The sequence below is a fragment of the Triticum urartu genome, chromosome 1A (genome assembly GCF_056163025.1).
Source record: "Triticum urartu cultivar PI428250 chromosome 1A, HENAU_Tu73, whole genome shotgun sequence".
Lineage (NCBI taxonomy): Eukaryota > Viridiplantae > Streptophyta > Magnoliopsida > Poales > Poaceae > Triticum > Triticum urartu.
This window is the reverse complement of record NC_141873.1, coordinates 19,441,501-19,465,592: the sequence shown is the minus strand read 5'-3', so window position 1 is coordinate 19,465,592 and position 24,092 is coordinate 19,441,501. Positions and strand designations below refer to the sequence as shown.

The 24,092-nt window shown below is 46.6% G+C and overlaps 1 protein-coding gene and 2 pseudogenes across 1 annotated transcript; 1 reads left to right on the top strand and 2 right to left on the bottom strand.

Moving 5' to 3' along the window:
- Positions 1-2,554: 2,554 nt before the first annotated feature.
- On the top strand, positions 2,555-9,849 carry LOC147988519 (uncharacterized; annotated as a pseudogene).
- A 4,067-nt stretch (positions 9,850-13,916) lies between these two features.
- LOC147988518 (protein ACCELERATED CELL DEATH 6-like) lies at positions 13,917-16,975 on the bottom strand (annotated as a pseudogene).
- A 1,370-nt stretch (positions 16,976-18,345) lies between these two features.
- LOC147988517 (uncharacterized) lies at positions 18,346-22,984 on the bottom strand. Its single transcript, XM_087535037.1, has 2 exons — positions 21,904-22,984; positions 18,346-20,591 (listed from the first exon to the last, which is right to left on the bottom strand). Exons 1-2 carry the CDS (start codon positions 22,982-22,984, stop codon positions 18,346-18,348), a joined length of 3,327 nt encoding a protein of 1,108 aa, XP_087391163.1.
- Between the last annotated feature and the right edge of the window lie 1,108 nt (positions 22,985-24,092).

Below are 24,092 nucleotides of genomic sequence, written 5' to 3'. Positions count from 1 at the left end.
TCCTGAGAACGGAGTCTTGGTCATTTTACCCATGAGGCATGGTTCGCACGTGTCAAATGATTCGTAATCAAGAGACTCTAAAAGTCCATCTGCATGGAGCTTCTTCATGCGTTTGACACCTATGTGACCAAGGCGGCAGTGCCACAAGTATGTGGGACTATCATTATCAACCTTACATCTTTTGGTATTCACACTATGAACATGTGTAGCATTACGCTCGAGATTCATTAAGAATAAACCATTCACCATCGGAGCATGACCATAAAACATATCTCTCATATAAATAGAACAACCATTATTCTTGGATTTAAATGAGTAGCCATCTCGAATTAAACGAGATCCTGATACAATGTTCATGCTCAAAGCTGGCACTAAATAACAATTATTAAGGTTTAAAACTAATCCCGAAGGTAAATGTAGAGGTAGCGTGCCGACGGCGATCACATTGACCTTGGAACCATTCCCGACGCGCATCGTCACCTCGTCCTTTGCCAGTCTCCGCTTATTCCGCAGCTCCTGCTTTGAGTTACAAATGTGAGCAACTGCACCAGTATCAAATACCCAGGAGCTACTACGAGTACTGGTAAGGTACACATCAATTACATGTATATCACATATACCTTTTGTTTTGCCGGCCTTCTTGTCCGCTAAGTATTTGGGGTAGTTCCGCTTCCAGTGACCACTTCCCTTGCAATAAAAGCACTCAGTCTCGGGCTTGGGTCCATTCTTTGGCTTCTTCCCGGCAGCTTGCTTGCCGGGCGCGGCAACTCCCTTGCCGTCCTTCTTGAAATTCTTTTTACCCTTGCCCTTCTTGAACTTAGTGGTCTTATTCACCATCAACACTTGATGTTCCTTCTTGACTTCTACCTCTGCTGATTTCAGCATTGAAAATAACTCAGGAATGGTCTTTTCCATCCCCTGCATATTGAAGTTCATCACAAAGCTCTTGTAGCTTGGTGGAAGCGACTGGAGGATTCTGTCAATGACCGCATCATCCGGGAGATTAACTCCTAGCTGAGTCAAGCGGTTATGTAACCCAGACATAGTGAGTATGTGCTCACTGACAGAACTATTTTCCTCCATCTTACAGCTGAAGAATTTGTCGGAGACTTCATATCTCTCGACCCGGGCATGAGCTTGAAAAACCATTTTCAGCTCTTCGAACATCTCATATGCTCCATGTCTCTCAAAACGCTTTTGGAGCCCCGGCTCTAAGCTGTAAAGCATGCCGCACTGAACGAGGGAGTAGTCATCAGCACGTGTCTGCCAAGCGTTCATAACGTCTTGGTTCTGTGGGACGGGCGCGTCACCTAGCGGTGCTTGTAGGACATATTCTTTGTTGGTAGCTATGAGGATGATCCTCAGGTTCTGGACCCAGTCCGTATAGTTGTTGCCATCATCTTTCAGCTTGGTTTGCTCTAGGAACGCGTTGAAGTTGAGGACTACGTTGGCCATTTGATCTACAAGACATATTGTAAATACTTTAGACTAAGTTCATGATAATTAAGTTCATCTAATCAAATTATTCAATGAACTCCCACTTAGATAGACATCCCTCCAGTTATCTAAGTATAACATGATCCGAGTTAACTAGGCCGTGTCCGATCATCACGTGAGACGGACTAGTCAACATCGGTGAACATCTTCATGTTGATCGTATCTTCTATACGACTCATGCTCGACCTTTCAGTCTTCTGTGTTCCGAGGCCATGTCTGTACATGCTAGGCTCGTCAAGTCAACCTAAGTGTTTGCATGTGTAAATCTGTCTTACACCCGTTGTATATGAACGTTGGAATCTAACACCCGATCATCACGTGGTGCTTCGAAACAACGAACTGTCGCAACGGTGCACAGTTAGGGGGAACACTTTCTTGAAATTATTATGAGGGATTATCTTATTTACTACCGTCGTTCTAAGTAAAAAAGATGCAAAACATGATAAACATCACATGCAATCAAATAATAATAGTGACATGATATGGCCAATATCACATAGCTCCTTTGATCTCCATCTTGGGGCTCCATGATCATCCTGTCACCGGCATGACACCATAATCTCCATCATCATGATCTCCATCATCGTGTCTCCATGAAGTTGCTCGCCAACTATTACTTCTACTACTATGGCTAATGCGTTTAGCAATAAAGTAAAGTAATTTACATGGCGTTTCTCAATGACACGCATGTCATACAAAAAATAAAGACAACTCCTATGGCTCCTGCCGGTTGTCATACTCATCGACATGCAAGTCGTGATTCCTATTACAATAGCATGAACATCTCATACATCACATATATATCATTCATCATTCATCACAACTTTGGCCATATCACATCACAAAACACTTGCTACAAAAACAAGTTAGACGTCCTCTAATTGTTGTTGCAAGTTTTACGTGGCTGCAAAAGGGTTCTAGCAAGAACGTTTTCTTACCTACGTTCGGATTCTTGGACTACGATTACTAGAAGGAAGAAGGCGCGTCGGCCAGTGTCTCGATCGGCGCCGGAGGGGAACACGGCAGCCATGCCGGCGATCCAGATCGTGACGGCGCGTCAGGAGCGTTTGAAACACTTGATGGGATTCTGTGGGCCGGTTTTGCCTGAAGCATTAACATTGTCTGTTGGGCCCGAGACTGCTGGGTATGAGGCCCAGGCAGGTCCGGTTTCCACGAGCGTTTTTCTTGATCGTGCATGCGATTCCATCGATCGTGCTGCTCCGGTTTCGTCCCAGCCGCGCGCTAGGGTTCGCAGGCAAGGGACGGCTGGGTTCCGATCTTCTGGTCTTGGCCGTGCAAAGCGCATCCGCCCTCTCGCCTCTAGAGCCGGTCGGGCAAGGAGCGTCCGGCCGCTCAGTGAGATGGCTGGTCGTGGGGCAGCGCCGCCGCCTGCCATGAAAACCAACGCAGCAGGTAGGGGTGGGGCGGCCCCGCCGCCGGTGGTGGGTGCTGGGCGAGGAGCCCCGGCGCCGCCCGGTCAGAGGCCACCGGCGGGTGTTGGAGTTGCGCCGGCTAATCCGGGCCGAGGAGCTGGCTACCCGGGTGTCCGGCCACCGGGGCAACTGCCCCCTGCTGCAGGGCGGGGCGGGCTGAGGCCGCTTGCGCCGGGTGGGGCGCCCGCTGCTCAGTCAGCAGCGGGTCGTGCTGGCCTTCGGCCGCCGGCGCCGGCCGTGGCTGCAGCGGCTCAGGTGGCCCGCGGCGGTACTGCCCATGGGGTGAAGCAGACACCTTCGGGCGGTCCGGCTTGTACTGCTCCTCCGCCCCACTACGTCGCAAGGCCGGCTCAGAATCGCGCGGGTTCGACGCAGCCGAGACATAATTCCAGCAGCGGAGAGCCCAATGATCTGCCCCGAGGCCACTGGGGGGACGACGGGTATGATGCATATGGTGACGGACAGCATCGAGGTTCCTCCTCTACGGGTGGAGGTCGTGGATTTGCCTGGCAGAGTGACGGGTCTGCGGAGAGACCGTTTCTCGGCCCTTCAGGCGGTTTTGTCGAGGGGGCCTCAGGCCCGGACCACCGCCAGAGAGGAGGCTATCATGGCCATCGTGGTGGCCGGGGTGGGGGCCGTGGGAAATATCGCCGACCGCCTCCGCCTAGGGCAGTTGATCCTGCGGCGTCTGCAGTGGAGCCCGACCATGCTTCTACTGAGCTTCCTCCCCAGGCGATGGAGGTGGTGAATGCCTTGGGCAGTGTCGAGGTTCCTGAGGCTGGGAAGGTGGCTGAGGATACCGACAGGCCCGATGCTGAGAGGGTGTCCATGTATGCGCGCAAGAAGGAGAATATGCTTTGCTACCGTTGTGGGGAGAAGGGCCACTTCATTGCTGAGTGCGTGGCCGAGCTGTGTGACACGTGTGGCAAGCCGGCTCATGCCTCGGGGGAGTGCCCGTTTTTGCGTGACCAGGCTCCGTCGCTGACTGTGTATGGAGTTTACTGTGCCGAGCTCATGTTTTTTGAATCACCGGCTGCGTGAGAGATTCCGGAGGAGACCCCGAGCCTGACTACCGGGGTTGTCAAAGCTACCCAGGGAGAGGTCACTGAGGCTCAGATCGTGCGGAGGCTTCAGGAGATGGCTTCGGGGGACTTTCGGTGGGAGCTGGTGGTTCTCGAGGATAAGATCTATAAGGTCAACTTCCCCATGGTGGATGACCTGCAGCGGTTGTTGAGCTTTGGTTTGTGTCGAGTCCCTGGCACTTCGTGCATTCTGGAGTTTCACGAGTGGCAGAAGGTGGAGCCTAAGGGAAAGCCGCTTACGCAGGTCTGGTTGCGGTTTGTAGGGGCCCCGTCTAAGCCTTTGCAGGATGTTCCAGTGGTGGCCAGTTTGGGCACGTTGGTTGGGAAGACGGAGAGAGTTGATATGGCTTTTACTCGGGCTCATGGGGTGGCCCGGCTTTTAGTCAGTGTTCTGGATATTGAGTTCGTGCCTGATGTGGTCAACTGGACCTATAGGGGCGAGGTGTTCCCGCTCGATGTTGAGTTTGAGGACACTGATCTGTTTGCAGATGCGGTTAATGGGAATGATGTTGATATGCATGAGGGTGATGGCGATGCAGGCGCCAATGGGGCGCAGCCTGATGAGTCCGCATGAGAGGGGTCTAATGCCTCTCGCCCAGATGCTCAGTTGCCCGGGGATGGGACCGGGGTTGAGCCGGCAGCATCGCCATTGGTGCCTATGACCTCGTTGCGGTTCGGGTCTTTTGAGCCAGCATCAGCGCCGCCTAGGCTTTGGAGTGACCGGGTTGACTCCGATGATTTGTTTGAGCGCACGCTTCCTCTGTTGGAGTTTGAGGGGGCTGGCGGTTCTGGTCGCTTGGTGAGGGCCTCATCGGTTAGGACTCTGGATGGAGATGGGGTGGGGGAGCCGGAGGTCGCTTCTCTCTCCCTTCCTTCTCTTGTGGTCGAGGCTCCGGTGCGGATGGCTACCTGTGAGCTGGTGTTGGGGGGAGGGGGGTCGGGGCAGGAGGCCTTGATGTCTCCCCTCCATATCCCGACGCCGGTGACGTCGATCACGTTGGGGTCGGCCAGCGCTGGGGGAGGGAGCCCGAGGCAGGTGGCCTCGGCTCCTGCTACTCCGGTGGTGGCGACGACTCCTGCGCCATCTTCTGCGTTGGGGGAGGGGCTAGGGCAGGAGGCCCTAGCTCATCCTTCTTCCCCGGCGGTCTGGAGGACCGCCTCTCCTTCGCCGATAGCTCTTCCGTCTGCACCGGCGGATGGGGCGGGAGGAGAGCGTGGGCAGGCGGCCCCCGTCATCCCCTCCCCGTTCGCACCGGTGGCAGAGGACCCCGGCGTGGGGCACCCATCTGTGGGGCTTGGGAGCCCGCAGCCGCCTCCTCTGGTAACCTCGGTTGACCCTTTGAGGGATTCAGCGCCAGGTTTTACTAGGGAGGAGGTTGTTGCTTTTGGCGGGATCCCGGACCCTGTCTCGACGGGGAGACGGACGAGCGCTCGCATCCACGAGCTCCCGGAGGTGGATGATATGCAGCAGCGGTGCGCTATGAGGGTGGCCAAGCTTCACGAGGCTGCATCATCCTCTGGTATGTCCATCAACGTTTCTAACTCTTTATTGCATTTTTCTAATGAGGAGATTATAAATAATGCAAACCAGTTAGGAGTTTCACTAGGTGCCACAGATAGTGAGATCAATAATTCGGTCAATGATCTGTTAGATTTAGAGGCGGAACGTGTCTTAGAGACTATTCGTAATCTTGCAGCAGTTAAACCGATGAATGATGATGAGATTGATGCGTTAGGGTTTAGAGTGCTAGATAATCTGTGTGCGGATCTAGCACCTCCAAATCAGATGGTTGAGGATGATGATGTACCCATCGAGATTGACGCTGATAATTTAAGTCCACCCGGTTATGAGGACCGAGAGGCAGAGCCTAGTAAACCAAAACGTAAGTGGAAACGGAAGATCTATCCTGATTCCGCGGTTCGTAGGAGTGCTAGGATTCGAATTACTAAAAAATTCCATGATGAAATATGAGAGGAATTTTTTGGAATAGCAGAGGTCTGAAGGACTTGGCTAAAAGAAGGTTCCTTGCTGAGGCAGCTTTAGAGCAGAAGTTAGATTTTGTCGCTCTATCAGAGACTGGTAGACAAAACTTTGCGCCCCAGTTTCTTTCTTCCCTTGTGGGTGGTATTGATTTTGATTGGCATTGCCTCCCTCCGCGAGGTAGATCGGGTGGTATCTTACTCAGTGTGAGATGCGATTCGCTTGAAGTCCGAAGTGTAGTGATGGGTGACTTCGCGGTAAAGTTTCGAGTCAGGTCCAAGATAGATGGTTTTAACTGGGCTTTGGTGGCAGTTTATGGTGCCGCACAGCCCGAGCTTAAACCGGAGTTTCTGGCAGACCTTGTTCGAATCTGTGGGTCAGAACAGCTTCCAATTTTAGTTGGAGGTGATTTCAATATCATCAGAAGGAAAGAGGAGAAGAACAATGATAACTTTGACGACAGATGGTCGTTTATGTTCAATACCATTATTGAAAGCTTGGATCTGAGGGAGATTGAGCTTTCTGGTATAAAGTTTACCTGGGCTAACGCTCTGCCAAATCCGACTTATGAAAAACTTGATCGAGTTCTTGCAAGCGTGGAGTGGGAACAAAAGTTCCCTCTGGTTACGGTGCAAGCTCTCTTGAGGGGAATATCCGATCACACACCCTTGTTCGTGGACTCAGGGGAGCCGAACCATGTGGGTAACAAGAACACCTTTTCTTTCGAGATGTCATGGTTCGAACGCGAGGGGTTCTTGGATTTGATTGCCAGGGAATGGGCTAGAGGTGCAGGAGGCGCGACTGCGATCGAGCGTTGGCAGAATAAGATTAGGCATTTGAGAAGTTTCTTACGGGGATGGGCTAAGCACCTCAGTGGTGTGTATAAGATTGAAAAGGATAGACTCCTTTCTCTTATACAGGCCCTGGACATAAAGGCCGAATCCATTATCTTACTGCCTGCTAAGCTTCAGGTTAAAAATGAGGCGGAAAAGAGGTTGAAAGAACTGCTCCGCGAAGAAGAATTGAAGTGGGCTTTGCGTGCTAAAGTGCGCAAAGTGGTCCAAGGGGACACAAATACTCAATTCTTCCATTTGATAGCTAATGGGAAGCACAGAAAGAAGCGCATCTTTCAGCTTGAACAAGATGAGGGAACTATTTTAGGACAAGACAGCCTAAAAACGTATATTACCGAGTATTACAAGCAGTTATTTGGACCCCCGGAGGATAATTGTGTGTCCCTCGATGAGTCTAGGACTGAGGATGTGCCTCAGCTAACGGCTGCCGAAAATGATATTCTGGTTGCCCCGTTCTCAGAGAAGGAGGTGTTTGATGCTATTGCACAGATGAAAAACAATAAGGCTCCCAGTCCGGATGGATTCCCGGCCGAGTTCTATAAAAAGTGCTGGCACATTATTAAGGGGGATTTGCTACCTATGTTCCATGACTTGTTCTCTGGACAGCTTCAGTTATTTCACTTGAATTTTGGAACTATCACATTGCTTCCTAAGAAAACGGATGCTGTGAGAATTGAGCAATTCAGGCCGATATGCCTCCTCAATGTTAGTTTCAAAATTTTCACCAAGGTAGGGACTAATAGGCTCACACAGATTGCGCATTCTGTGGTGCAACAGTCCCAAACTGCTTTCATGCCGGACAGAAACATCCTTGAAGGGGTGGTTGTCCTGCATGAAACACTCCATGAAATCCATTCCAAAAAATTAGATGGAGTAATTTTTAAGGTGGATTTCGAGAAAGAGTACGATAAGATCAAATGGCCATTCCTCCAACAGTCATTGCGTATGAAAGGTTTTGATGAAGCCTGGCGCCGACAGGTTGAATCATTTACGCAAAAATGTAGTGTGGGAATTAAAGTTAATGATGACATAGGTCATTACTTCCAGACACATAAAGGCCTAAGACAAGGAGATCCGATGTCCCCTATCCTATTTAACATTGTGGTGGATATGTTAGCAATTTTGATAGGAAGGGCTAAGGAAAATGGTCAAGTAGGTGGATTGATACCTCATATCGTTGATGGAGGTGTATCCATCCTTCAGTACGCAGATGATACAATTATCTTTATGGAGCATGACTTGGCCAAGGCAAGAAATATGAAGCTTGTGTTATGCCTATTTGAACAATTGACCGGGTTAAAGATTAACTTTCATAAGAGCGAGCTATTCTGTTTTGGTAGAGCTAAAGACGAACAGGAGGCTTATAGGCAATTGTTTGGGTGCGAGTTGGGAGAGTTGCCCTTCTCTTACCTGGGGATTCCAATCAACCATCGTAGGCTGACAAACAAAGAGTGGAAGTGCATCGAGGACCGATTTGAGAAGAAACTGAGTTGTTGGAAGGGTAAGCTCATGTCATACGGAGGCGATTAATCCTGATTAATTCGGTGCTCACGAGCATGCCTATGTTTCTCCTATCGTTCTTTGAGGTCCCAGTTGGTGTTAGGAAGAGACTGGACTTCTATCGATCGTGTTTCTTTTGGCAGGGTGATGAGCTTAAACGAAAATATCGGCTTGCTAAATGGGATATCATCTGTAGACCGAAAGACCAAGGGGGTCTCGGTATTGAGAATCTAGAAATTAAGAATAGATGCCTTCTTAGCAAGTGGCTGTGGAAGCTCTCAACGGAGAATGATGCCATGTGGGCTCAAATCCTTCGTCCCAAGTACCTCCAGACAAAAACTTTGTCTCAGGTTACAGTTAGGCCGACTGATTCACCCTTCTGGAAAGGTTTGATGAAAGTCAAACAAGCTTTCTTTAATAGGATGAGGTTTGCTATTGGAAACGGCTCTAGTACACGTTTCTGGTAGGATACTTGGCTCGGCGAAACACCTTTGGCCATCCAATATCCGTCTTTGTACCGTATTGTTCAACGACGTGAAGTGTTCGTCGCCTCGGTATTTCAATCTATCCCCCTTAATATTCAGTTCCGATGGACGCTAGCGGGCAATCGTTGGGAAGAATGGCTCCATTTAGTTAGGAGACTGATGGAGGTCCAACTATCTCAACAACCCGATGAATTACGCTGGAAATTGACTAGGTCTGGAGCATTCACTGTTAAATCAATGTACATTGATGTTATTAATTCGAACTCCATTCCTACCTCTAAGCATGTTTGGGCTGTCAAAGTTCCTTTGAAAATAAAAGTGTTTATGTGGTTTGTCCATAAACAAGTTATTTTAACAAAGGACAACTTGATAAAGCGTAATTGGACAGGACCTACTAGGTGTAGTTTCTGTGATCGGAATGAGACTATCAAACATCTCTTTTTTGATTGCCCATTGGCCAAAGTACTTTGGCAGACGGTCCACATTGCTTTTAATATCAATCCACCGAATTCTGTTAACGCGCTATTTGGGACATGGCTTAATGGAATTGAGCCTGACTTAGCGAGACACATTCGGGTTGGAGTTTGTGCTTTGCTGTGGACTATGTGGACTTGCAGAAATGATTTGGTTTTTAACAGAATATCATGTATACATTTTTTGCAGGTTTTATTCCGCACTACGGCTCTGATCCGTTCATGGTCGCTACTCACCCAGACGGAGGCCAGGGAGCATTTGGTTACTGGGTCTTTCCGATGGGAGATGGTAGCTCGGGATATCTTCAACCGGTTTGGATGGCGGTCATGTAATAGGATAGGCATGTAGTTTACCTATCTAGTTTTAGCCAGCCGGTTGTGGCGTCTGTTCATGGCTAGTGGGTGTTTCTAGCCTTCTTTGGCTCTGTGTGAGCTTTTTTCCTTTTTTCTTATTACTTTTGGAGACCTTGGAACCATGTTGGCACTGCGTTATTTGGTTAATAAGATGGTCGTATGCATCTTTCTAATGCAGAGGCCGGGGAATTCCCCCTTTTCGAAAAAAAAGATATATGTAAAGCTTCTGGGGTTGCTCTCTTGTCCCTTAAGTGCGGTAAGCTTAACTTGAAACACTTGTACTACTCCCTCCGTTCTTAAATATAAGTCTTTTTAAAGATTCCACTACAAACTACATACGGATGTACATGGACATGTTTTAGAGTGTAGATTCATTCATTTTACTCCATGTAGTCCATAGTGAAATCTCTAAAAATACTTATATTTATAAACTGAGGAAATAGTATTTATGTATTCCTAAAACGAGATCAGAACTTGGCTAAGGATAAAACTATCGAGACTCGCCAGCGGCCGTTGTTAACTCATTTCGACAGCCAACTGGGCTAGCTGTGTTCAGCTCAGAGCTCCAATCTGGACACTTGGTACTATAGCATATAAATTTATCTGTCCTACATCACCTGCTTAATCAATTACCAGCAGTATACCCCAACCACGGTGAGGTAACAATCATCAAGATGAGAGAAGGGAAGCCCCATCGTCATCGAGGAGAAAACGAGGACCATCCCCAAGGCCCCAACAATTACGCAAGAGATTAGATTGATTCATTTCAGAGGAGACTTAGCTAGCTAGGTCTTCGCCTCCCTCATCGCACGCGAGCGCTTAGGGAACGATGCTTAACTTACATGGCCTTAGTATTTAAACTTAATGTAGGAGTACTAGTAGTGTAGGTGCTGGAGATGTTTATCTATGCCGAAAACGAGGTCAGATCTTGACCAACAATTAACAAACATGGTCGGTCAGTCGTTGCTAATTAATCGCAACACCCAACATGGAGTAGTATAACACAAATTTCTGCACCGGCAACAGCGAGAGAGGCTCAAATGTGGGTGGGGGAGGACCGCGTTGGGGCCTACAGAGCGTCGGCATAGATGGGTGGTGGCTGGCGGAGGCGGGAAGGGTGACGCTGCCGTAGATGTGGCGCGGGAGTGGGGTTGGTTGAGGCTGCGAGTGCGGGGGAGCAGATTTTTTTATCGAGCGGTGGGTGCCGGAGTAAATATATACAGGGGCCAGATAGGAGGCGGAGTAAAAAATTTATTCCACCGTTCACTATTCATTCAGTTAAGGGGATCGGCTAGGTGCGGGTTATAGGAGTAAAACCAAAAGTTTACTCCTCTATAGCCGTTTAGGGGATTGGCTAGAGTTGCTCTTAACTTACATGGCCCTCCAATATTTCAAACTTAGTGTAGGACTACATACCAGTAGTATAGGTGTTGCATATGTTTATCTATGCTAAAAACGAGGTCAGATCTCGACCAACAATTAACAAACAAGGTCTTTCAGTCATTGCTAATTAATCGCAACACCCAACATGGAGTAGTATAACACAAACTGATCTGACCTCGTTCCTGAGTCATGCTTCCTAACACCCACCTTTCCCGTGCACACTTTTTCCGCATGCAAACTATCTGTTACCATTCCTTCTTAATCATCAACAAAACAAATGGCCGCGCCCTGCAACTTGTGGAAACTCATTTCATTGACATTCTTCCAATATTGGATTTTAAAACAAATTTGTACAAAAATGCATTTTAGAAACCAACTACGCTGAAAGGAGAGGGCCTCTATGATTCGCATGATTTTAAAAACAAGGGAATAGGAAAAATATAGGATTGAAATGTCATGCACATCTCAATCCTACATGATTTTGCGTTGTTTGATTGCATCATAAGAAAAATAAAGGATTCTCTGAAAGAGGTTTGAGTAGATGCTTGAAATCCTATGAGAAGTAGTATAAAGAAATCCTTGGTTACCAAGTATGTTCATGAATCAGTACTGAACTGGCATACATATAGCTACCAAGCACTGAACTACTGATGACCAAACTTAAAAAAATGCGCACACACGGATTTGATCCCCCATCGCGCAATTACTCACACACACTGCTGTAGAAAGGAAAAATAGAGCCGGAAATGGGTGGTGGTGTTGTGATAGGGAAGCAGTGGTTTCCCCGTCGGAGCAACTAACGAAGGCAGACTTGGTAATTTAGAGGCTTCGGGACTGAAGGAAGAGGAGAAGCTGTAACCACGCCGCTGAAGCAGAGATCCTTTGTATCCGATTAGTTCGAGGTGAGTAACTGTACTCCGTTCGTGTGTGAGATGGAACTCCTGATTATCTCCTGCCCGATTTCGTTGGTTTGCAGACTGGGTTGTTACGTTTGGAGCCTGAAATTAGGTTATGTTTTTTCTAGGGAAACAGCAGGACTCTGCTGCGTATTTTTATTGATTTAAATAAATAATACAAGGTCCAGGTGTCCAAAAAAAACAATACTAGTATGCTAGGTTCATTAAATTCAAGGTCCAGGTTATGTTTTGTGTTAATTCAACCAGTACGCTAGGTTCTGAGTACCTGGGTTCTAGTATGAATGTAGCTTTGTTCTGTGTGATATTGGATTAGCATGTTGGACCGTGAGTGTTAGAGTTTCACATAAACAGATTCGGCCATTTTCATTGGCAGCTACTGTACTCTTCTATTTGTATAGAAGCATAGACTAATTACAGTGAGGAGGATTAAAATTAGGTCACTTTTGTTACCAGATAATTACACTGTTTTACATTCATATATGTGTGATGATACTCTGATTCATTAAATTCTGTACGGTAGTTTATTTGATTCCCTTTGGATAGCAGCACTAGTGCAACTCTGGAATTAATAATATACTTGATAGGCTTAGCCATTTAACATTGAGTTGTCATAAATAGCTTATGTGTATGTTGTACAGTACCACTTTGTTGTTTTGTTTGGTATTTTTGTCACTATTTGGTTCACTTCCTGAATATGCACATGCCTTTCTTAAAAAAAAACAGTGTCAGCCTTCCTGCACCTTTGGTTCATCAAAGGAAAGGTGGCAGATCTGAAGCCAAAGGCAGAACAGGGGAAGGTAAAAGCAGGCTCACAAAAATTGGTTGGCTCAAGAATCTTGCATCATTCTGAAGATGGAAACAGATAGAGGTGCTGAACTGAACTGAATCACTAGTTAACATGTGCAGTTTACGATATTGAATTTGATGGTCCAGATTTACAAATCATAGGCTCGCTGGTCCCAGATTGAGTTGAAGCAACTTCGCGAGGTACACTTTGCTCTGTCATTACGTGTTGTTGTCGATTTTTTTTCTTGTCTGTCTGAAATTATTCCCTGTTCACTGAGTCAAGTTGCCTGGCCTACCAAACATGACGTAGCTGTAGTTGATGTGTGTCGCGACACGAAATATTTTCGATAACCAGCTGTAGCAGTAGATGATGGTGATATGAATCTTGTGACAAGAAACGTGGCCGAAGAAAACAAAAACATGGGTAAAGGAAAATATGAACAGGGGATAGGAATTCTTCACAAGAGGAAGCAGAGGTCTCTATCGACGCATCGATTCGCTCGGCCTGACTGGTAACCACGGAGCAGATAGCTCAACAGTACGGACCACAATAAAACTCGCGTCTTCAGGTTGAACAAATCAGGAAAAAAATGACTTTCGTGGTTTTCTTTCTTTATTACAACCAGAACCTAGTAACTGCATACAACATGACCATGTTAATTTAGTCGCATATAGTTACAGACTGCTAATTAGTCACATATAGTCACAGACTACTCACCTGTGACATATAGTTAGTGACTGCTAATTAGTCACATCCACGTTTCATTTGCCTGTAATCCCTTGCCGGAGGCTTTCCTCCTCAATTTTTTTGTTGCCTGTAATCCCAAGTACCAACTCGAGTTCAATATTCAACATGATTAAATCAGCCTAATTAACTGGTTGGATTATGTACTCGTGACATGATACCACAAGGTGTCTCCAAACTCAACCGTCCTTTCTTTGCACAAAGGCGTCAACAACGCAACCATTCGGACAGCGGTCTTAGGAGGAATATGATAAACGTTGTTTCTATTACAAGCACAAGTACTCTGAAGAAACAAAGTTACAAACCAAGAATAATGTCCACACAGAAAAAGTAACATATATAGGTTCTGAAAGATTAGTCACAATGCTTAACAGACTCGCTTCATTTTGTTCCCATCACATGTTTGATGCTTCTAGGCTGTAGTCATCAGTGGTTCTGGAGCTTTTGTGCAATTGCAGCCCAACTGAAGATAAGTATGAAGGGCCAGAGTTCCATGAGCAGTATGAGAACGATCATCTTTGCTAACCACTTTAAAGCCCAATTTGGTTCCATCCGAAGATATAACGGTCGTGCAAGAATACCAACCTTCAGTAAGAATTCAAAATTTCGATATAGCGCCACTAGAGGGCTAAGCACACATATACCAATAGCAGTGGCATGAGTAACCGGAGCTAGCACCATATACACACCCAGTGCAAAAGCAGCAGATAAGCTTGTGACCGAACTTGACATGAAGAACACAGATGCGTTAAAGTTGATTGTGCGGATCCTCAAGTTAACCATTGAAATTCCAGAATACATGAGCCAATTGTTGCTATTGAGGAGCAAATAAAAGCTAATGCATTGGCCATCATGAATGCGTCAAAGGCATACCTCCCAGCAAGTGTTGGTGTGCCCTTGTTGGTACGATCGTCCGCTACGAAACCTCCAGGAACAGCAAAGGTTGAACCGAACGCCATAGTTGCTATTAATACAGAACCAAGTGCTAGCATTTGGCTTGAATCTTTCACCTTCGCTGCCTCTATGATAATGTGATTTGGTTTTAACTTGCGAATATATTTTTCTTTGAAATCCTGGCGAAGACAGATACCATTAGCATCAATCTCCTTGAGTGCCTTGTGTATCAGGGCACCACTGTTCTGAAAAAACAAAATGGGAATATGAGAACCGTACAGTATATGACAGATACGTTATTTTGTTTTGCTTGAAAAGGCGAAGCATTGATAATTTATAAAGTTGAGAGTGTATTACCAAACCATAATACGTTCCGTGAGGAAGCACGCTTCTGGACATATCAAGGGCAGTCTGCTTGTTATTATTTGCTATATGTAAGTGCACTTTCTTGTTTGCAAACACAGAACAAAAAATCCGAAGCTTCCGAGCCTGGGCAGCTAAATGCAATGCAGTGTTCCCATCATTGTCTCGCATATTCAAAATCCAATCCAAAGATGGTGTTCGGCAAACAAAGGAGACTATGTTCAATCTTCTTTTCTCAATGGCAACATGAAGGAATGTCTGTCCTCGAGCAGTGCGCAATCCAGCACAACTAGGAAACATTTCAAGAATAATGATTATGGTATGTTCTGCGCCCATAGAGGCAGCAACATGTATGGGGAACAATCCGTTGTTGTCTTCCTGATACACTGGTGCTGGGTTAGCTTCTAATAACTGCTTAATTCCTGCCGGCCAATGCCAGAAACTTGAAGCGAAGTGAAGAGGTGTACTTCCATCTCGGTCCCCATGAGTGGTAAGGCTATATATTATTCCAGTTCAACACATTTTCTGTGATCTCTGAAGAGGCATACTGTTTGTTAGTCCATGGCAAGTAAAACAATCTGATGACCAGGACAATGATAAAGACTTTGAGACAGACACTTATTTTTCAGACGATATTACGGCCAGTTTCCACTAGCAACTGGAGTAACACGGAACATTACATTGATTTGTCTGGTTTATACAATAAGAATGTGCCAATATAAATTTATAGAATCGTATTTCCACATAGGCTATCTTGAACCAGAAATGGTGAATGAAGGGTGAGCTCCATAGAAGCCGGATTTTGAAAAAAAAAACAAAATTCAAACTTTTGCGTATCAAAAAATTCTGAAAACAAATACACATATATCTGGAGGCATATAGTGTACATGTATGTAAATTTGCATCCTGAAATACATTGAAATGAGGGCTGTGCAAAGTCTATGACTTTGTTTTTAGCAAAAAATTGCACATACGCAAAAATGTACTCCTATACAAAATTTGTAGGCAAGCAATGGATTTTAAACTTGAACTAGTTTATGCATCTGCTCAATTGGTAATTTGGAGTAGAAACTTTCAGAATAGAAAACTAATACCTGTGCTTACAGAAACCGCAGCATGCAGCGCATTTTGCCCATTTGGCCCAGAATACGAGAGATTCCCATTGCTCATGTCGTGTAATGTGCTTGCAATGGCGTCCCATTCCAGTAAAATTGCTAGGTACAATGGTGATGTGCCTTCCATAGGATAATTAGCCAACCCGGGATCTGCCCACAAAAGAAGCTCCACAATATCGATTCTTCCAACGCGGACAGCGTCATGCAAGGCCGTCTCCTGAAGCACATTCTCCGTTCTCAGGAGCTCGTGCAACCTGTTGCAACTTTCAGCAAGTTCAATGAAGCAGAAGAGCATTTGGAACTTACTGGCTCTGGCGGCACAATGCAAGGGCGTGTCACCATTTTTATTTGTGACAAACAGGAATTCTTGATCCCTCTTGTAGATGATGGTAGCACACTCTAAGAATTTCTTGTTGTCCCCATTGCTGGCAACCACATGCAGTGCGGTGTCCCCCTGGGCAGTGACGCCCTTGAGAAGCAGAGCAGCCGTCGGCGAAGCAGGCTGATAAACGATATTTTCTACATCTTCAGAAGCTTGCTGCACCGTCAGTCTTCCTTTGGTGGTGTTGCTGGCGGGGTATCCCACTAGCAGGTCAAGGAATACCTGAGTAGGCTGGACCATTGGTGGTGCTTGTTTGTCTTCCTTGCTGAGAAGATAATTCAGTGCCGTCGAGGAGCCAAAACTCGCCGATGCCAGCAGCAGGGGATTTATGGGCGTCGGCTTTGTGTCACCGCCAGTGGCAATGAGGGAATCATTACTGGAAGACATCACCTCCAACTGCTGGGCATCCCAAAGACCAACCGCCAGAGCATTTGACGAGCTATTAGCTACGACGCCGGTGCTCGACCTGTGTTTTGAATTTCGGCCGAGAAAAATGGATTTCGGCCATCTCGGCCAGGGGCGAAAAATACCTTCGGGCGAAAAAAATGGATTTTGGTCAAAATTTGGTCTAATTTAAGCCGAATTTGAGTCAAAATTTGGTCAAAATTCAGCCGAAATTTTTGAAAATAGCCGAAATTCGGCCATCTCGGTCTAGGGCGAAAAATTTCACAAACCGAAAGTCAAAACCTTGTGCTCGACGCCATCGCCAACATGGGGTCAGCCCTCTCCATTGCATTCTCTCTGGCTCTCTGCTTAGGAACTACTCAAGGTATGGATGGGGCTAGTTGTGTGCTCTACTACTATTCAGGAACACCCTCAAGTATAAGAAATGCAGCCAAGCCTACTCCTTTAGTTAAAGACGTAGTGAATGGCATGTTGAAGACCAAGTCTCCTCCGTTTGTCTTGTTCTTGTTTCTTGGTGGTGAGCTGGTGGCTCTTAAATCGGAGCACATGGCTGTAAAGTGGCTGCTCTTGTGTTTTTAGTACTCGTTGGTCGGTGAGGCACATATAATCTATCTTTCCAATGACCTAGAGATGCGTAAGAGCACATGACTGACTGACGCTACGCTCCTCCGAGGCTGCGATTATTTCCTTGTTTATCCGCATTGTCCTGGAACTACGAGCGCCAAACTTCGAACAGTAGCCTGGGCTGCTTGATGTAGGCCAAAACACATGCAATGGACAAGTGTGTGTGTGTGTGTGTGTGTGTGTGTGTGTGTGTGTGTGTGTGTGTGTGTGTGCGTGTGTGTGTTTGGGAGGAAGAGGTGGGGGGGGGGGGTGTCTTTTGCCTCCTGGAAGCAAATGCTTCCGGGATTAAACAGTAAAACTAAAACACATAGAAAATAATGTGTATATTTTTTGAGATGTTTAAATTAGTGCGCAACTGTGTTGTGTTCGTCAACATTTGTACAGAATGAAGAACAACATCTCCTCGAAAAAATAGAGCCGCTAGTGGGCGGTGTTGTTGTGGCGGAGCCGCAGTGGTTTCCTCGTCGGAGCAACTAACGAAGGCAGACTTGGTAATTTAGAGGCTTCAGGACTGAAGGAAGAGGAGAAGCTGCAACCACGCCGCTGAATCAGAGAACCTTTGCATCTGATTAGTTCAAGGTGAGTGAGTGTACTAGCGTTCGTGTGTGAAATGGAACTCCTGAATATCTCCTGCCCGATTTCGTTGGTTTTCTACCAAATTTGGTTTGCAGACTGGGTTGTTACGTTTTGAGCCTGAAATTAGGTTATATTTTGTGTTAATTCAACCAGTACGCTAGGTTCTGAGTACCTGGGTTCTAGTATGAATGTAGCTTTGTTCTGTGTGATAATGGATTAGCATGTTGGACCGTGAGTGCTGTGCGAGAGCGGAAACGTCTTGCCCTGTCATGGGCGACGTGTTGCATGTTATATGGAGGTGTGCGAGACCTAATACGCGTACAATCTGTTGGAGATACAACTTGGAGAGGAAGGAAGATACATGAGATAAGGCAGCCGGTTATAACCGAATATGAGATACATACGTGCGCCTATCTACCTCTATCCATCTCCTAACTGTAAGAGAATATATCTCCAATATGACTAGATACATTGTATGTTTAACACCCTACTTCAATCACAACTTGGTCAAGTTGAGATTATGCTTGAAATCTTCAAAACTCCTCACAGATAATGCCTTTGTAAACCCATCTGCAACTTGATCTCTGGAGTGTATAAACCGGATATCAAGTTTCTTCTGAGCAACTCTTTCTCTGACAAAATGGAAATCAATTTCTATATGCTTTGTTCTAGCATGAAAGACTGGATTTGCAGAGAGGTAGGTGGCACCAAGATTATCACACCACAGGCATGGGACTTGTGTAGTTTTCACACCAAGCTCCTTTAACATGGATTGAACCCATATGATCTCTGCCGTAGCATTTGCTAATGCTTTATACTCTGCCTCTGTACTTGACCTAGAGACAGTAGCCTGTTTTCGTGCACACCATGATATCAAGTTGGGTCCAAAAAACACTGCGAACCCACCAGTTGACCTCCTGTCATCCAAGCATCCTGCCCAGTCAGAGTCAGAGAAGGCACTGACAAGAGTAGAGGGTAACTGGCTAAAATTTAGACCAATACTCAAAGTGTTCTTGACATATCTGACTATACGCTTTGCAGCTGTCAAATGAAAAGTAGTAGGTGCATGCAGAAACTGGCATACTTCATTAATAGCAAATGAAATGTCAGGCCTGGTGAGAGTGAGATACTGCAATGCCCCTACTAAACTTCTATATTTCGTGCTGCCCTCTTGATCCAAGAGTGTCCCTTCTGTAAGAGACAATTTTTCTGAACTGGATAAAGGAGTAGGTGAGGGCTTACAACCTTGCAGACCAGCCTTTTTAACTAGATCAGTTGCATACTTTTCCTGAGAGAGATGAAGCCCACCCTTGTGTCTCTTCACCTCAATTCCAAGAAAGAAATGCAGGTTTCCAAGATCTTTCAAAGCAAAGTCTGCACTCAAGTCCTTTAACAATCCTGTGATTGCTTCATCAGATGAGCTTGTCACAATAATATCATCAACATATATGAGAGCAAACATGCATGTGTTGAACTTATTGTAAATAAACAATGAGGTGTCAGACTTAGATGGAATAAAGCCAAGTGCCTGCATTTTATGACAGAGACGAGAATACCACGCTCTTGGGGCTTGCTTTAGTCCATATAGAGCTTTGTCAAGCTTGCAAACATAGGAGGGAGCACTTTTGCTTTCAAACCCAGGAGGTTGTTTCATATACACTTCCTCTTCCAGAACACCATGAAGGAACGCGTTCTGAACATCTAATTGCCTCAGACTCCATCCTCTAGACACGGCAATAGAAAGAACAAGGCGGATGGTAGCAGCTTTAACAACTGGACTAAAAGTGTCCTCATAGTCTATACCATACCGTTGCTTAAAGCCTTTTGCAACGAGTCTGGCCTTATAACGATCAATGGTTCCATCAGATTTTCTTTTAATCCTGAACACCCACTTGCAATCAATAAGATTTTTACCGTGTTGTGGAGGAACCAAGTTCCACGTCTTGTTTTTCTCTAGAGCTTTATACTCTTCACACATTGCCTTTTTCCATTCTTCATTGCCGAGAGCTTCTTCAAGGGTGCTGGGCTCACCTGGTTCTCCTGTAGAGCAGACCAAACCATACTTGGTTATGTGTTTGTAATTTAAAGGTTGAATTACCCCTTGTTGAAGCCTTGTGCGACGTGGAGGTGCAGGAGAGCTCGTAGCAGCGGCAGAAGATCCCGTCGCCCCTTCTGGAGACAGGACACCACCAGACTCCGAGGTGGATCTGCCTGCAGCAGCTGATTCGGGCCGAATAAGATCTTCTGTGGCAACAGACCGAGGCACTGGTGAGGTGAGAGCCGCAGAAGATCCGGGCCACCTGGCGGACTCATCATGAGCCAATGATGATGCGGGCCCACTGGAATCTGGCGCGGCCTCGATGCGTGTCTCACGAACGGCGGAACGCCGCTTGTAGCATGCAGGTTGGGCCGCAAAACGCGTGCGACCCTGGCCACCCTCGTGCTGCCGTATGGCAGTTGGTGACTGGTGCGGGCCGGAGGGCGCGCCTCGCCCAGTTGGAGTTGGCCGCGTGTCAAGCGACGGGTCGATGGCGTGCGTGCGGCCAACCGTGTCTGGCGCGTCTGGCTGGTCTGCTGCCGATCCGCCGCTGTCACCTGGCGCGGATCCTGGAGCTGATTGCCTGGGTCGCTGGAACGGCAATCCCGAGGGGGATATGTTCCCCTCGCTGCGGCACACGCGATATGGCCCGTCCGGGGCGATCTCTTCACCATTTTCTTCGCCGTTTTCACCCCCTGGCTCGCCTGTAACATCAGCAAAAGACTCATGCGCACTGTTTAGAGGGTTAGACAACATATGATCATCACAATTGTTAATGCCCCCTTGATCATAGCTAAGGATATTAGGAGGCAACAAGAGAATTTCTTTTTGGAGAAGGGCACCGGCATTAGGGTGAAGCTCAGAGAAGGGAAACTTGGTCTCATCAAAGACAACATCTCGTGATATATACACACGACCCGTGGAGATGTCAAGGCACTTTACACCTTTGTGTTGTGCACTATATCCAAGGAAAGCGCATTGCTTGGAGCGAAACATTAGCTTGCACTTGTTGTAGGGACGTAAGTTTGGCCAACATGCACAGCCGAAAACACGGAGTGTAGTATAGTCCGGTTTTGTGTGGAGGAGACGTTCTACTGGAGTTTCATTATTTATGACACGGCTAGGAAGCATGTTGATAATGTGAACAGCAGTCAGGAACGCTTCCTCCCAAAATTTTAGAGGCATGGAGGCATGTGCTAAAAGAGCGAGGCCAACTTCGACAATGTGGCGATGCTTTCGTTCAGCGGAGCCATTTTGTTGGTGAGCGTGGGGGCACGCCACAAGATGTGAGACACCAAGAGTTTGGAAGAAGGAGTTCAATTTCTCATACTCCCCCCCCCCAGTCGGACTGTACAGCGATGATTTTAGAGTCAAACTTGCGTTCAACAAGTGCTTGAAAATTTTGGAACACTTGAAAAACGTCGGATCTTTTCTTAAGAAGATAAATCCAAGAAAACTTGCTGTAGTCGTCAATGAAACTCACATAATAGGTGTGTTTACCAACGGAACTAGGGGCAGGCCCCCACACATCAGAAAAAATCAATTGCAATGGTTTGGTAGAAACATTAGTGGAAATTGGATAAGGCAATTGATGACTTTTAGCTCGCTGACAAGAATCACAAATAGTTTCGACATTACGCTCACCAACATGCGGGAGCTTATTTTTCCTAAGCAGTTTTTCAACTAAAGAAAAAGAAGCATGTCCTAATCGATCGTGCCACCGTGTTGACGAAAGTTTGACAACACCAAAAGCTTGTTTATTTGATCTTGTGTGCTCCGGAATCAATGGATAGAGCCCTCGAACACATCTACCTCGATAGAGGATTCGCCTCGTTGCCTGATCCTTGATCAAGAAAAAGTAGGGATGAAATTCGAGGAAAACATTATTGTCAAGAGCAATTCTATGAACAGAGAGAAGGCTTTTGTTGGCACTAGGAACATGTAAGATTTTCCTAAGATGAATTTTACGACGAGGGGTATTAAAAATTGAATGACCAATGTGGTTTATCCTCATACCTTCACCACTGGCGGTGTGGATTTGATCCTTGCCGCGGTATTTTTCCTTCATAGTCACCTTTTCAAGTTCATTGGTGATGTGATTGGTGGCACCACTGTCGACGTACCAATTGGTGTTGATCCCATAGGCGCCATCCGCAGCAGCAACAACTTTTTCTTCATCTTGAGACGAGTCATCATCGTCCTCATATCGGTACCAGCAGTCCTTGGCCGTGTGCCCTGGCTTGCCGCATATCTGGCAGCGAGGTGCATCTGGGCGTGCTCTAGTTGAACCGCCGCGGCGACCCTTGGTGTTGGTGTAGGAGGGCCGCCCGCCGCGGGAGTTGCTGTCGTTTCCCCCGCCGGAGTTCTTGCCCCTGGGACGCGGTGATCCGCGCTGACGAGAGGAGCCACCACCACGGCCGCGGAAAGCAGCGTTGGCTGATGACTTGAACCCGCCAGAGGACTGGAAGAGCGCCACGCGCTGGTCGAAGTTACTCATCATGGAGAAGAGTTCGTCGATGGAGACCGGCGTGGTGCGCGCGTCGAGGGCGGACACCAGGGGCTGGTAGTCCATGTCCAGCCCATGGAGGATGTAGGAGACGAGCTCGTCGTCCTGGAGAGGCTTGCCGGCTGCGGCGAGCTCGTCCGCCAGGCCACGCATGTGGGCGAAGAAGGTGGCGACGGATTGGGTCCCCTTCTGCGCGTTGATGAGGGCGGTGCGGATGTTGTTCACCCGGCTCAGAGATTGAGACAAGAACATCCCCGCCAAGGCAGCCCAGAGCGCGTGCGACGTGGTGATCGCGGTCACCTGCACGAGCACTTCTTTGGACAAATTATTCAGCAAGTAGCCGAGTACCTGCTGGTCTTCTCGCACCCAGATGGGGTGGAGAGGGTTGGGCTCCGATGATTCCTTCCCTTCCTTGTCCTTGGTGACGAGGAAGCGGGACGGCTCCGATGTGGTGCCATCGGCATAACCGAAGAGATCAGCACCTCGCAGCTGCGGCACGATCTGGGCGCGCCACAAGACGTAATTGGTGCGGGTGAGTTTCTCCGTGACCTGCTGGTTGAGGTTTGGGTGGGAGGAACGGGAGGAAGACATGGCTAGGGCACTAATGGAGATGAGCTAGATTAGATGTTTGGAGGAGGAAGGCTCTGTATACCATGTGCGAGAGCGGAAACGTCTTGCCCTGTCATGGGCGACGAGTTGCATGTTATATGGAGGTGTGCGAGACCTGATACGCGTACAATCTGTTGGAGATACAACTTGGAGAGGAAGGAAGATACATGAGATAAGGCAGCCGGTTATAACCGAATATGAGATACATACGTGCGCCTATCTACCTCTATCCATCTCCTAACTGTAAGAGAATATATCTCCAATATGACTAGATACATTGTATGTTTAACAAGTGCTAGACTTCCACATAAACAGATTTAGCCATTTTCATTGGCAGCTACTGTACTCTTCTATTTGTATAGAAGCATAGACTAATTACAGTGAGGAGGATTAAAATTAGGTCACTTTTGTTACCAGATAATTACACTGTTTTACATTCATATATGTGTGATGATACTCTGATTCATTAAATTCTGTACGGTAGTTTATTTGATTCCCTTTGGATAGCAGCACTAGTGCAACTCTGGAATTAATAATATACTTGATAGGCTTAGCCATTTAACATTGAGTTGTCATAAATAGCTTATGTGTATGTTGTACAGTACCACTTTGTTGTTTTGTTTGGTATTTTTGTTACCAATTTGGTTCACTTTCTGAATATGCATATGCCTTTCTTTTGAAAAAAAAAACAGTGCCAGCCTTCCTGCACCTTTGCTTCATCAAAGGAATGGTGGCAGATCTGAAGCCAAAGGCAAAACAGGGGAAGGTAAAAGCAGGCTGACAAAAATTGGTTGGCTCAAGCATCTTGCATCATTCTGAAGCTGGAAACAGATAGAGCTGCTGAACTGAACTGAACTAGTTAACATGTCCATATGACTATAGATTGATAGTGCAGTTTGGGAAAATAGACAGATAGTGCTGTTAATGGATCCTGTTTATGATAAACTGATAATGAATTCGATGTGTGCAAAATTGTTTCAAAATCATTTGTTCTGGAATTTTATAGACGAGATAACCACATTATCTGAAAAAGTATATAGACAAGGTGATCAGCAAGCATGATCTGAATTTCATCTTATTTTGCAAGGCT

Bases quoted from the DNA above. Each gene is read 5' to 3' on its own strand.
- LOC147988517 (XM_087535037.1), bottom strand. From the start codon at position 22,984: ATGTCTTCCTCCCGTTCCTCCCACCCAAACCTCAACCAGCAGGTCACG. The intron at 20,592-21,903 runs GTATGAGGATAA...CTGATGTTACAG, and splicing joins CCACACCGCCAGTGGTGAAG to GCGAGCCAGGGGGTGAAAAC.